The sequence below is a fragment of the Oncorhynchus kisutch genome, unplaced genomic scaffold (assembly GCF_002021735.2).
Source record: "Oncorhynchus kisutch isolate 150728-3 unplaced genomic scaffold, Okis_V2 Okis01b-Okis20b_hom, whole genome shotgun sequence".
Classification (NCBI taxonomy): Eukaryota; Metazoa; Chordata; class Actinopteri; order Salmoniformes; family Salmonidae; genus Oncorhynchus; species Oncorhynchus kisutch.
The window spans coordinates 4,180,040-4,194,806 of record NW_022261978.1 but is presented as its reverse complement, the minus strand read 5'-3'; the positions used below and the strand labels follow the sequence as shown (position 1 = coordinate 4,194,806).

General features: G+C 47.8%; 1 protein-coding gene across 1 annotated transcript in view; it reads right to left on the bottom strand.

The window, feature by feature from the left end:
- Positions 1-3,946: 3,946 nt before the first annotated feature.
- LOC109885561 (polycystin-1) overlaps positions 3,947-14,767 on the bottom strand; it is a 105,184-nt gene continuing 94,363 nt past the window's right edge. Inside the window, 6 exon segments of the mRNA XM_031811054.1 lie at positions 3,947-4,227; positions 4,876-5,359; positions 5,762-6,088; positions 11,963-12,097; positions 12,934-13,221; positions 14,588-14,767. Of these exon segments, the coding sequence (XP_031666914.1) occupies positions 3,947-4,227; positions 4,876-5,359; positions 5,762-6,088; positions 11,963-12,097; positions 12,934-13,221; positions 14,588-14,767 (1,695 nt within the window).

Below are 14,767 nucleotides of genomic sequence, written 5' to 3'. Positions count from 1 at the left end.
AGGAAGATCAGTACTTTGTGGACAACTGGCCAAGGTCTTATGGACGACCCGTCTTTATGGGTATTTTGATAGTGAAAATGTCCTAGGTGAACAATTAGTCTCCCACAAGACGGATACATGCTCTCATAGCTGTCAAACTCTTTATTCGACTTTGTCAAGTGCAAAAGCAGGAGAAATGCTACAGGCGCATGATACAATACAACGATACAGAACAGACCACAACGCTTTTGTTTCAACATGCAAATGTAGGACAAAGTACGTGTTACACCAAGACAAAATACTAAACATGCAGAAGGGACTAGCTTTGGCACGATGTAGTTACACACAGTAAAAACCGGGCCGAAATATATATATATCTCAGGTGAAATGGGAGAACCTGCTCTTCATTGTTTTCTTTGGATTTAAGAACTTCTTTGTAGCGCTTGAATTGTGAACTGAGAGTTGCTATGGGAACTGTCAGGTGTGTTGTCTAGGGGATGGAGGACACTAAAAGAAGGTGTGAAACCGGAACGCCAGTGCTTAACGACCGTAAAAACCAACAACTCTGCAGCACATCAACAAAACTGAGAATGATATAACTCAAGAAGTAGCTACATACAAACTGACTGATGAGAAAACAGGGTTTTGATATAACTTTGTAACTGAACGTTACATTGTTGTGGTACGTTTATGGACAGGACCACCAATCTTTTGGAGACTGCCACCAACAGGCTTGGAGTAAAATGTACATCCAAAATATCTTTGTGGGCTTGGAAAAGGGAACATGGCTTGGAATGGTTGGTTCTAGAGTGTTCTAGCGTGTGGGCTGTGTTCTATTAACGGGAGATGAATATAATACTTTGGTCTGGATGGAACATCAGAGAATCATTACAACGATTCTAAAAGCACTACTATGACACTTCTCACTTGAAATTCATCTGACCTTTCAACAACAACAAACAGAAGAGAACAAACAAATAAGGCCAACTTCCTGGTTATGGGGGGGGGGGGGGGGCGGGGTCCCTGAGATCTGCCCACAGGAAACAGGAAGTTTGTGGGGAGGAATTTCTTTTTCTTTCCAGGAAGTAGAGTGACCATCAATAACAACAACGATAAAAAAACAAGCACAAAATGACAAAAGAAAATACAAAATGAAAACGCTTCAATTTCCTGACATAGTTATTACTGTTATAATACTCATTAGAAGATCATTTTGTATAGCTGTTTTGTATATTAAAATAACAAAAAAAATTGGGAAAGTAACACAGGAGTTAAATATGGATAAGAGCGTCAGAAGGAGATAAAGTGCCAAGTACAAAAGGAATTTTCTTTAAAAATGTAAAAAGATACAACTCTTGACGCGTACATAATGCACAGACTTTGGCAACGCTAATTGTTCAAATATGTGTGAAGCATCTATTGGTTTTCTCTATTGGTTTTCTATTGGCTTTCTCTATTGGTTTTCTCTATTGGTTTTCTCTATTGGTTTTCTATTGGTTTTCTCTATTGGTTTTCGTACCAAGCTTATTATTTTCAATACGCTCACACACACTCAAACACACATTACAACAAAAGTGCTTTAAATTAGAACCATATTGAAAGCAACATACATTTTTACTGATAATATTCCAAAATGATAACCAAGATTATATTCTAGCAGTGTACCCTCGCTTCCTCCTGATAGTTAAGTATTGTAGTTTTTAAGGTGAGAGTTGTAGTTTAGGACTGAGTTAAGACTCCAGACTAAAAGCATAGATGTAGTTAAGTATTGTAGTTTAGGACTGAGTTAAGACTCCAGACTAAAAGCATAGATGTAGTTAAGTATTGTAGTTTAGGACTGAGTTAAGACTCCAGACTAAAAGCATAGATGTAGTTAAGTATTGTAGTTTAGGACTGAGTTAAGACTCCAGACTAAAAGCATAGATGTAGTTAAGTATTGTAGTTTAGGACTGAGTTAAGACTCCAGACTAAAAGCATAGATGTAGTTAAGTATTGTAGTTTAGGACTGAGTTAAGACTCCAGACTAAAAGCATAGATGTAGTTAAGTATTGTAGTTTAGGACTGAGTTAAGACTCCAGACTAAAAGCATAGATGTAGTTAAGTATTGTAGTTTAGGACGGAGTTAAGACTCCAGACTAAAAGCATAGATGTAGTTAAGTATTGTAGTTTAGGACTGAGTTAAGACTCCAGACTAAAAGCATAGATGTAGTTAAGTATTGTAGTTTTTAAGGTGAGAGTTGTAGTTTAGGACTGAGTTAAGACTCTTCCTCCCTACCATCCTACCTCCCTCCCTCCCTACCTTCCTACCTCCCTCCCTACCTTCCTCCCTACTTCCCTCCCTCCCTCCCTACCTTCCTACCTCCCTCCCTCCCTACCTTCCTCCCTACTTCCCTCCCTACCTTCCTCCCTACTTCCCTCCCTACCTTCCTACCTCCCTCCCTCCCTACTTTCCTACCTCCCTCCCTACCTACCTTCCTACCTACCTACCTCCCTCCCTACCTTCCTTCCTCCCTCCCTCCCTCCCTCCCTCCCTCCCTACCTTCCTTCCTCCCTACCTGGGAGTCCTGAAGCAGCCAGTCTGGTCGCACCCTGATAGCCTCTTTGATTTTAGCATCTGTGTTCATGCAAAGGTTGCGTGGTTGTACCTAAAATGCGTGAGTGTGTGTACCAACTAGCTTGAATGTGTGTGTGTGTGTGTGTGACATCTCCAAAGCTTCTGAACAGAGCATTTAGACAGGTCCCACATACCCATGGTGATCCAGAACAATAGCTTCCTTATGTTTTCATGATCAAATAGAAACAATAAATGCAACAGCATAGATAACACACTGAAGCATCAACAACAAGCTGTGTACATCATCAATAAGCTGTGTACATCATCAACAAGCTGTGTATATCATCAACAAGCTGTGTACATCATCATCATCAATAAGCTGTGTACATCATCATCAACAAGCTGTGTACATCATCATCAACAAGCTGTGTACATCATCATCATCAACAAGCTGTGTACATCATCATCATCAACAAGCTGTGTACATCATCATCATCAACAAGCTGTGTACATCATCATCATCAACAAGCTGTGTACATCATCATCATCAATAAGCTGTGTACATCATCAACAAGCTGTGTATATCATCAACAAGCTGTGTACATCATCATCATCAATAAGCTGTGTACATCATCATCAACAAGCTGTGTACATCATCATCAACAAGCTGTGTACATCATCATCATCAACAAGCTGTGTACATCATCATCATCAACAAGCTGTGTACATCATCATCATCAACAAGCTGTGTACATCATCATCATCAACAAGCTGTGTACATCAACAAGCTGTGTACATCATCATCAACAAGCTGTGTACATCAACAAGCTGTGTACATCATCATCAACAAGCTGTGTACATCATCATCATCAACAAGCTGTGTACATCATCATCATCAACAAGCTGTGTACATCATCATCATCAACAAGCTGTGTACATCATCATCATCAACAAGCTGTGTACATCATCATCATCAACGAGCTGTGTACATCAACAAGCTGTGTACATCATCAACAGGTCGTGTACACACTCTTCATTGACTAAACATACAGTCAGCACTCCTAATGTCAGCACAACATGTGCTTCTGTCGACGCCCCCACACGACCTCCGGGGTCACATGGGGTCAGGGTTAGGGGACGGGGGGTAAAGAACTGGCGACCTGCACCTTGTTTCCATGCCAACTCCATGGTGAACGGTCGCTGTTTTGGGGCCTCTTATTTCTCTCTTTCCCTCCTCTCTCGCGTTCTCTCCTTCTGGATTTATAGTGGAACACCAGTGACATCACCTGCTGTGACCAACGCCCACTCATCCTCTACCCAGGATCCTTCCTTTCCTTCCACTCCTCCCTACGGCCCGTTCTGTCCATCCATCCCGAACATCCTTTCTTCTTGAGGGTCCTTCAGGAGGGGTCCTCAGGGTTTGGGGTGTCCGGACACATGCCTGTCTGGGTTGGGGTGCACCTTGTTCTTGAGCGGCGGGGGCTTGCGTTTGCGTGTGGGAATGGTGGTGGTGTGGGCCGGGTGGTTGAAGAGGCTGGAGGGGGGCAGGGTCTCTCTCTCCGTAGGGGGGTCCCACTCTCGAGTGGCGGGAGTGGAGGAGGAGGAGGGGGCAGGGGTGGAGGGTAGGGCGGGAGTAGAGAGGGGTACAGGGGCAGGAGCAGGGGTCAAGGCAGGGGAAATGATATGGGGAGAAACTGGGGTACATATTGGGTCAGGTATAGGGGCAGATACAGGGGTAGATTTCGGAGTAGGTTTAAGGGCAGGGGTAGATATTGGGGTAGGATCAGGGGCCGATTTCATGGCAGGGGTAGATATAGGGGGAGGAAGCGGGACAGGGGTCGATTTCAGGGCAGGGGTAGATGTAGGGGGAGGAACCGGGACAGGGGTCGATTTCGGGGCAGGGGTAGATGTAGGGGGAAGAACCGGGACAGGGGTCGATTTCGGGGCAGGGGTAGGTGTAGGGGGAGGAACCGGGACAGGGGTCGATTTCAGGGCAGGGGTAGGTGTAGGGGGAGGAACCGGGACAGGGGTCGATTTCGGGGCAGGGGTAGATGTAGGGGGAGGAACCGGGACAGGGGTCGATTTCGGGGCAGGGGCAGATTTCGGGGTGTGTTTAGGGTTAGCCCCAGAGTTCCCTGTATCTTTAGGCTGAGCCACGCCCACTACCCCCACCACAGTGTTGACTTTCTGCTGACCTCCTTTTCTTTCTCTCCGTCCAGCAGAGTCTTTCTCGTCCCCCTTTCCCTTCCCTCCTCGGCCCTCTCTACTCTCCCCCCTCTCCTTCTCTCCTCTCCTCCCCTTCCCTCCTCGGCCCTCTCTACTCTCCCCCCTCTCCTTCTCTCCTCTCCTCCCCTTCCCTCCTCGGCCCGCTCTACTCTTCCCCCTCTCCTCCTCTCCTCTCCTCCCCTTCCCCCCCCTCGGCCCTCCTCCCTTCCTCTGGGCACGCTCCAGGACACACTCGGTACGGTACAGCTCCTCGGTCGCCACGGTGACCCGGTCCAGCTGCTGCAGCAAGGCGTCCAGTGTGGGGAGAAGCCTCTTCAGAGTCGCCTCAGTCTCCGCCCTTTCTCGCCAGGCTGTTCCACCCGCCAACGCACCTGGTCCCAATCCGCCAGGACCCAGGCTTAGCCCCATCCCGGGGGCCTCTGTCAGGCTACAGGGGCTGGAAGAGGTGGGTCTCCAGGAGGCCTCAGAGGTCCCGTCCAGGCTGCCAGGGGGCGACTCGGAGCCGTCCAGAGGGGGCAGGCACAGGGACTGACAGTCACTGGTGGAGGAGGAGCGAGAGGGGGGGGGCTCCATGCCCTCAAAACGCACCTTGTGACGAAACTGAGGGAGGGAGGGGTGGAGGGACGAAGGAGGGGGGGGGACAGAGGTAGACAGAGTGGCAGAGGCAGGGAGACAGAGGGAGGGAGAGATGGAGGGGGGGGGGTGACAGAGGTAGACAGAGGGGGGGAGAGAGAGGGTCAATATAAAGTACAGGCTTAAACAATACATTACTCTGGAATAAAAGTCAACTGTACCCCACTTGTAGCAAGATCTTTTTAGGGTGTTAGTGCAGTAGGATAATTTAACTCAAGACATCCAGTCAATGCATTTTATGGGTAAGCAAAATCTAAGTAAGACAACATCTTTTAGCAGTAATACCAAATGACTGCAACAGGAAGCCCGCAGGAAGTAGGAATCTCTCAAAAACATGAAACAGGAAGTTGAAACCAGAAGTGCTCCTACCTCCTTGGTGCGGCTGAGGCCCATCCACATCTTCAGTCGTCGTAGAAACAGCTCCACCATCTCATAGTCCTGTAGGTCCACCACCGGGCGGTACAACTCCGCCCGCGCCCGACGATAGTTCCTTAACAACGCAGAGGTCACCAGCCATAGCAACGCCAGCCGCAGCACGGCGAAGCTCACGTGGAAAACCAGGCTGGAGGCGGAGCTAGAGGGGCCGGTTGTTGTTGACGATGGTCGCAAGGACAACAGGCCACGCCCGCCAGCGCCAAGCAACGACAGGCAGGCGGAGCTCACGCTGCCATATCCGTCCATCACGGAGTGGAAGAGCTGGAGAGGGAGAGAAGAAAGTGAGATATGGAATGATGATTATGTTATGTCTTCACCCACGTCTTTGTTAACCAACCTGTAGACTAAGAGATGATGAAACAGTGTTGTACTGCATCCCAATACTGTTTATCACTACAGAACACTGAGGCTGCATCCCAATACTGTTTATCACTACAGAACACTGAGGCTGCATCCCAATACTGTTCATCACTATAGAACACTGAGGCTGCATCCCAATACTGTTCATCACTATAAAACACTGAGGCTGCATCCCAATACTGTTTATCACTATAAAACACTGAGGCTGCATCCCAATACTGTTCATCACTATAGAACACTGAGGCTGCATCCCAATACTGTTCATCACTATAGAACACTGAGGCTGCATCCCAATACTGTTTATCACTATAAAACACTGAGGCTGCATCCCAATACTGTTCATCACTATAAAACACTGAGGCTGCATCCCAATACTGCTCATCACTATAGAACACTGAGGCTGCATCCCAATACTGTTCATCACTATAGAACACTGAGGCTGCATCCCAATACTGTTCATCACTACAGAACACTGAGGCTGCATCCCAATACTGTTCATCACTATAGAACACTGAGGCTGCATCCCAATACTGTTCATCACTATAGAACACTGAGGCTGCATCCCAATACTGTTCATCACTACAGAACACTGAGGCTGCATCCCAATACTGTTCATCACTATAGAACACTGAGGCTGCATCCCAATACTGTTCATCACTATAGAACACTGAGACTGCATCCCAATACTGCTCATCACTATAGAACACTGAGGCTGCATCCCAATACTGTTCATCACTATAGAACACTGAGGCTGCATCCCAATACTGCTCATCACTATAGAACACTGAGGCTGCATCCCAATACTGTTCATCACTATAGAACACTGAGGCTGCATCCCAATACTGTTCATCACTATAGAACACTGAGGCTGCATCCCAATACTGTTCATCACTATAGAACACTGAGGCTGCATCCCAATACTGTTCATCACTATAGAACACTGAGGCTGCATCCCAATACTGTTCATCACTATAGAACACTGAGGCTGCATCCCAATACTGTTCATCACTATAGAACACAGAACACTGAGGCTGCATCCCAATACTGTTCATCACTATAGAACACTGAGGCTGCATCCCAATACTGTTCATCACTATAGAACACTGAGGCTGCATCCCAATACTGTTCATCACTATAGAACACTGAGGCTGCATCCCAATACTGCTCATCACTATAGAAAACTGAGGCTGCATCCCAATACTGTTCATCACTATAGAACACTGAGGCTGCATCCCAATACTGTTCATCACTATAGAACACTGAGGCTGCATCCCAATACTGTTCATCACTATAGAACACTGAGGCTGCATCCCAATACTGTTCATCACTATAGAACACAGAACACTGAGGCTGCATCCCAATACTGCTCATCACTATAGAACACTGAGGCTGCATCCCAATACTGTTCATCACTATAGAACACTGAGGCTGCATCCCAATACTGTTCATCACTATAGAACACTGAGGCTGCATCCCAATACTGTTCATCACTATAAAACACTGAGGCTGCATCCCAATACTGTTCATCACTATAGAACACTGAGGCTGCATCCCAATACTGTTCATCACTATAGAACACTGAGGCTGCATCCCAATACTGTTCATCACTATAGAACACTGAGGCTGCATCCCAATACTGTTCATCACTATAGAACACTGAGGCTGCATCCCAATACTGTTCATCACTATAGAACACTGAGGCTGCATCCCAATACTGTTCATCACTATAGAACACTGAGGCTGCATCCCAATACTGTTCATCACTATAGAACACAGAACACTGAGGCTGCATCCCAATACTGTTTATCACTATAAAACACTGAGGCTGCATCCCAATACTGTTCATCACTATAAAACACTGAGGCTGCATCCCAATACTGCTCATCACTATAGAACACTGAGGCTGCATCCCAATACTGTTCATCACTATAGAACACTGAGGCTGCATCCCAATACTGTTCATCACTACAGAACACTGAGGCTGCATCCCAATACTGTTCATCACTATAGAACACTGAGGCTGCATCCCAATACTGTTCATCACTATAGAACACTGAGGCTGCATCCCAATACTGTTCATCACTACAGAACACTGAGGCTGCATCCCAATACTGTTCATCACTATAGAACACTGAGGCTGCATCCCAATACTGTTCATCACTATAGAACACTGAGACTGCATCCCAATACTGCTCATCACTATAGAACACTGAGGCTGCATCCCAATACTGTTCATCACTATAGAACACTGAGGCTGCATCCCAATACTGCTCATCACTATAGAACACTGAGGCTGCATCCCAATACTGTTCATCACTATAGAACACTGAGGCTGCATCCCAATACTGTTCATCACTATAGAACACTGAGGCTGCATCCCAATACTGTTCATCACTATAGAACACTGAGGCTGCATCCCAATACTGTTCATCACTATAGAACACTGAGGCTGCATCCCAATACTGTTCATCACTATAGAACACTGAGGCTGCATCCCAATACTGTTCATCACTATAGAACACAGAACACTGAGGCTGCATCCCAATACTGTTCATCACTATAGAACACTGAGGCTGCATCCCAATACTGTTCATCACTATAGAACACTGAGGCTGCATCCCAATACTGTTCATCACTATAGAACACTGAGGCTGCATCCCAATACTGCTCATCACTATAGAACACTGAGGCTGCATCCCAATACTGTTCATCACTATAGAACACTGAGGCTGCATCCCAATACTGTTCATCACTATAGAACACTGAGGCTGCATCCCAATACTGTTCATCACTATAGAACACTGAGGCTGCATCCCAATACTGTTCATCACTATAGAACACAGAACACTGAGGCTGCATCCCAATACTGCTCATCACTATAGAACACTGAGGCTGCATCCCAATACTGTTCATCACTATAGAACACTGAGGCTGCATCCCAATACTGTTCATCACTATAGAACACTGAGGCTGCATCCCAATACTGTTCATCACTATAAAACACTGAGGCTGCATCCCAATACTGTTCATCACTATAGAACACTGAGGCTGCATCCCAATACTGTTCATCACTATAGAACACTGAGGCTGCATCCCAATACTGTTCATCACTATAGAACACTGAGGCTGCATCCCAATACTGTTCATCACTATAGAACACTGAGGCTGCATCCCAATACTGTTCATCACTATAGAACACTGAGGCTGCATCCCAATACTGTTCATCACTATAGAACACTGAGGCTGCATCCCAATACTGTTCATCACTATAGAACACTGAGGCTGCATCCCAATACTGTTCATCACTATAGAACACAGAACACTGAGGCTGCATCCCAATACTGTTCATCACTATAAAACACTGAGGCTGCATCCCAATACTGTTCATCACTATAGAACACTGAGGCTGCATCCCAATACTGTTCATCACTATAGAACACTGAGGCTGCATCCCAATACTGTTCATCACTATAGAACACTGAGGCTGCATCCCAATACTGTTCATCACTATAGAACACTGAGGCTGCATCCCAATACTGTTCATCACTATAGAACACTGAGGCTGCATCCCAATACTGTTCATCACTATAGAACACTGAGGCTGCATCCCAATACTGCTCATCACTATAGAACACTGAGGCTGCATCCCAATACTGTTCATCACTATAGAACACTGAGGCTGCATCCCAATACTGTTCATCACTATAGAACACTGAGGCTGCATCCCAATACTGTTCATCACTATAGAACACTGAGGCTGCATCCCAATACTGTTCATCACTATAGAACACTGAGGCTGCATCCCAATACTGTTCATCACTATAGAACACTGAGGCTGCATCCCAATACTGTTTATCACTATAGAACACTGAGGCTGCATCCCAATACTGTTCATCACTATAGAACACTGAGGCTGCATCCCAATACTGTTCATCACTATAGAACACAGAACACTGAGGCTGCATCCCAATACTGCTCATCACTATAGAACACTGAGGCTGCATCCCAATACTGTTCATCACTATAGAACACTGAGGCTGCATCCCAATACTGTTCATCACTACAGAACACTGAGGCTGCATCCCAATACTGTTCATCACTACAGAACACAGAACACTGAGGCTGCATCCCAATACTGTTCATCACTATAGAACACTGAGGCTGCATCCCAATACTGTTCATCACTATAGAACACTGAGGCTGCATCCCAATACTGTTCATCACTATAGAACACTGAGGCTGCATCCCAATACTGTTCATCACTATAAAACACTGAGGCTTTATTCTATCACCTAGTTACTGTACTACTGACCCGGACCCATAGTGCACTATATCGGGAATAGTGTGTCATTTGGGACATAGTCTTAGTATAGACTCTCATGACTCAGTGAGTGAAGCAGACGGAGTAAATATGCAGCTGGACACACCCACACATCTAGTTGTCATCTGCCTGAATGATGTGTCTGTATGCAGCTTGGCAAGACAAAGCCCAGGGTGTGATTGATCCGACAGAGCTCTCTGAATGTCAATAAGAAAGGAGAGAGAATGGATACAAGAGCCAAATAGCTCACATTATCTCTCTTCCTCTCTCTCTCTCCCTCCCTTCTCTCTCTCACTCATTGAAACAACCAAACAGCATATTGTCAGTCTTCACTTGTTGACTAGAAGAGATGCTGCTGTTCTCTACCACAGAAGGGCTTCTGGTAATGAAGAGGAATAAAACAGGTCACCACTTGAGTGTGTGAGTTACCAGGTGTCCTGTGTGTGTGTGTGTGTGTGTGTGTGTGTGAGTTACCAGGTGTCCTGTGTGTGTGTGTGTGTGTGTGTGTATTACCAGGTGTCCTGTGTGTGTGTGAGTTACCAGGTGTCCTGTGTGTGTGTGTGTGTATTACCAGGTGTCCTGTGTGTGTGTGTGTGTGTGTGTGTGTGTATTACCAGGTGTCCTGTGTGTGTGTGTGTGTGTGTGAGTTACCAGGTGTCCTGTGTGTGTGTGTGTGTGTGTATTACCAGGTGTCCTGTGTGTGTGTGTGTGTGTGTGTATTACCAGGTGTCCTGTGTGTGTGTGTGTGTGTGTGTATTACCAGGTGTCCTGTGTGTGTGTGTGTGTGTGTGTGTGTATTACCAGGTGTCCTGTGTGTGTGTGTATGTGTGAGTTACCAGGTGTCCTGTGTGTGTGTGTGTGTGTGTTTGTGTATATTACCAGGTGTCCTGTGTGTGTGTGTGTGAGTTACCAGGTGTCCTGTGTGTGTGTGTGTGTGTGTGTGAGTTACCAGTTGTCCTGTGTGTGTGTGTGTGTGTGTGTGTGTGTGTGTGTGTGTGTGTGTGTGTGTATATTACCAGGTGTCCTGTGTGTGTGTGTGTGTGTATTACCAGGTGTCCTGTGTGTGTGTGTGTGTGTGTGTGTGTGTGTGTGTGTATTACCAGGTGTCCTGTGTGTGTGTGTGTGTGTGTGTGTATTACCAGGTGTCCTGTGTGTGTGTGTGTGTGTGTGTATTACCAGGTGTCCTGTGTGTGTGTATGTGTGTGAGTTACCAGGTGTCCTGTGTGTGTGTGTGTGTGTGTGTATTACCAGGTGTCCTGTGTGTGTGAGTTACCAGGTGTCCTGTGTGTGTGTGTGTGTGAGTTACCAGTTGTCCTGTGTGTGTGTGTGTGTGTGTGTGTGTGTGTGTGTGTGTGTGTGTGTGTGTGTGTGTGTGTGTGTGTGTGTGTGTGTGTGTGTGTGTGTGTGTGTGTATTACCAGGTGTCCTGTGTGTGTGTGTGTGTGTGTGTATTACCAGGTGTCCTGTGTGTGAGTAGGCCAGCAGCAGGACCAGCAGGACCAGACCTGTTCCTATCAGTTCCCAGACAGAGCGTCTCAGAGCCCTGCCAAACACTGCCCACTCCCTCAGGAAACGCAACTGGTGGGACGCCTGGTGAGAGGGAGGAGGAGGGAGGGGGAGATGGACAGGGGGAAGAGGAGGGAGGGGGAGATGGACGGAGGGAGGGAATGGAGGGAAGGAGTGAGGGAGAGAGAAAGAGAGATTCGAAACCTGCATTGGATCCATCCATTCTCTCTATCTGACCTTCACCAGTACAGCTAACCCCCTCCCTCACCCCCCCTCTCTCTATCTGACCTTCATCAGTACAGCTAACCCCCTCCCTCACCCCCCCCTCTCTCTATCTGACCTTCACCAGTACAGCTAACCCCCTCCCTCACCCCCCCTCTCTCTATCTGACCTTCACCAGTACAGCTAACCCCCTCCCTCACCCCCCCTCTCTCTATCTGACCTTCACCAGTACAGCTTACCCCCTCCCTCACCCCCCCTCTCTCTATCTGACCTTCACCAGTACAGCTTACCCCCTCCCTCACCCCCCCTCTCTCTATCTGACCTTCACCAGTACAGCTTACCCCCTCACTCTATCTGACCTTCACCAGTACAGCTAACCTCCTCCCCCTCACTCCCTCCCTCCCCTCTATCTTAATATGACCTTCAGCAGTACAGCTAACCCCCTCCCTCCCTCTCTCTCAATCTGATTTTCAGCAGTACAGCTAACCCCCTCCCTCCCCCTCTCTCTTAATATGACCTTCAGCAGTACAGCTAACTCCCTCCCTCTCTCTCTCAATCTGACCTTCAGCAGTACAGCTAACCCCCTCACTCCCTCCCCCTCTCTCTTAATATGACCTTCAGCAGTACAGCTAACTCCCTCCCTCTCTCTCAATCTGACCTTCACCAGTACAGCTACCCCCCCCCCCCTCTCTCCGTACCTTCAACACCAGTATGAACAGGAGCATGGCAGACAGCAGGGTGTAAGCTTGGCTCTGCCGTGCCAGCGGGTAGAAGTCAGTGTACCCGTCTCGTTGCCGTAGGTACGACGCCCACAGGCGCCCGGCGGCGGCACATCGGCTGATGTGGAGGCCACACACACACGCTGCCAGCGCCAGGCTGCACGCGCCCAGCAACCGCCACGGGCACAGGAGGTATACCCAGCCCTCTCTCATCAGGCCCAGGACCGCACATACACAGAAATAAACCACGAGGGAGAAGAGAAGGATCTGAGAGAGGGAGGGATGGGGAGAGGAGAGAGGGAGGGAGGGAGGGAGGGAGGGAGGGAGGGAGGGAGGGAGGGAGGGAGGGAGGGAGGGAGGGAGGGAGGGAGGGAGGGAGGGAGGGGGAGAGGAGAGAGGGAGGGATGGGGAGAGGAGAGAGGGAGGGAGGGAGGGAGGGAGGGAGGGAGGGGGAGAGGAGAGAGGGAGGGATGGGGAGAGGAGAGAGGGAGGGATGGGGAGAGGACAGAGGGAGGGATGGGGAGAGGAGAGAGGGAGGGAGGGATGGGGAGAGGAGAGAGGGAGGGATGGGGAGAGGAGAGAGGGAGGGATGGGGAGAGGACAGAGGGAGGGATGGGGAGAGGAGAGAGGGGAGGGGAGGGATGGGGAGAGGAGAGAGGGAGGGTTGGGGAGAGAGGGAGAGGAGAGAGGGAGGGGGAGAGGAGAGAGGGATGGGGAGAGGAGAGAGGGATGGGGAGAGAGAGGAGAGAGGGAGGGATGGGGAGAGGAGAGAGGGAGGGATGGGGAGAGGAGAGAGGGAGGGAGGGAGGGAGGGAGGGAGGGGAGAGGGAGGGAGAGGGGAGGGAGAGAGAGGAGAGAGGGAGGGAGGGAGGAGAGGGAGGGGGGGAGGGGGAGAGGAGAGGGAGGGGGGAGAGGAGAGAGACTTTATCTGTCTGCAGACAGTATTTCCTTTGTTGCCATGGTAATATAATAACCTAGATCCTGGAGTATTCAGTGTGTTGGTATGGTGATATTATAATCTAGTGGTGTATTCAGTGTGTTGGTATGGTGATATTATAATCTAGTGGTGTATTCAGTGTGTTGGTATGGTGATATTATAATCTAGTGGTGTATTCAGTGTGTTGTATGGTGATATTATAATATAGTGTTGTATTCAGTGTGTTGGTATGGTGATATTATAATCTAGTGGTGTATTCAGTGTGTTGGTATGGTGATATTATAATCTAGTGGTGTATTCAGTGTGTTGGTATGGTGATATTATAATATAGTGTTGTATTCAGTGTGTTGGTATGGTGATATTATAATCTAGTGGTGTATTCAGTGTGTTGGTATGGTGATATTATAATCTAGTGTTGTATTCAGTGTGTTGGTATGGTGATATTATAATCTAGTGATGATATTATAATCTAGTGGTGTATTCAGTGTGTTGGTATGGGTGATATTATAATATAGTGGTGTATTCAGTGTGTTGGTATGGTGATATTATAATATAGTGGAGTATTCAGTATTCCGACTCTTCCTCTCTAGCCAAGCTATGATTTGTTAGTTCCAAGATACTGCTCCCGCCCCTCTACTATATCCACTCTGTGATTGGCTAGCACTAGCTGTCTTTGTGTGGCTTGCCGGGGGTTACCGTGAGCTGCAGCTGCAGGTCGAGGCCTGTGATAGGCTGCAGGCGGAAGGTCAAGAGGTCGAGGCTGGACTGAGTGTGCTCAGAGACGGGGAACTCAAACAGGAAGGAGAAGAAGGCCAAAAGGTCTGTGTTGGTGTTGTAGAGAGAGAACTCCACAAACACAGCCCGTGTCCTGGTAAC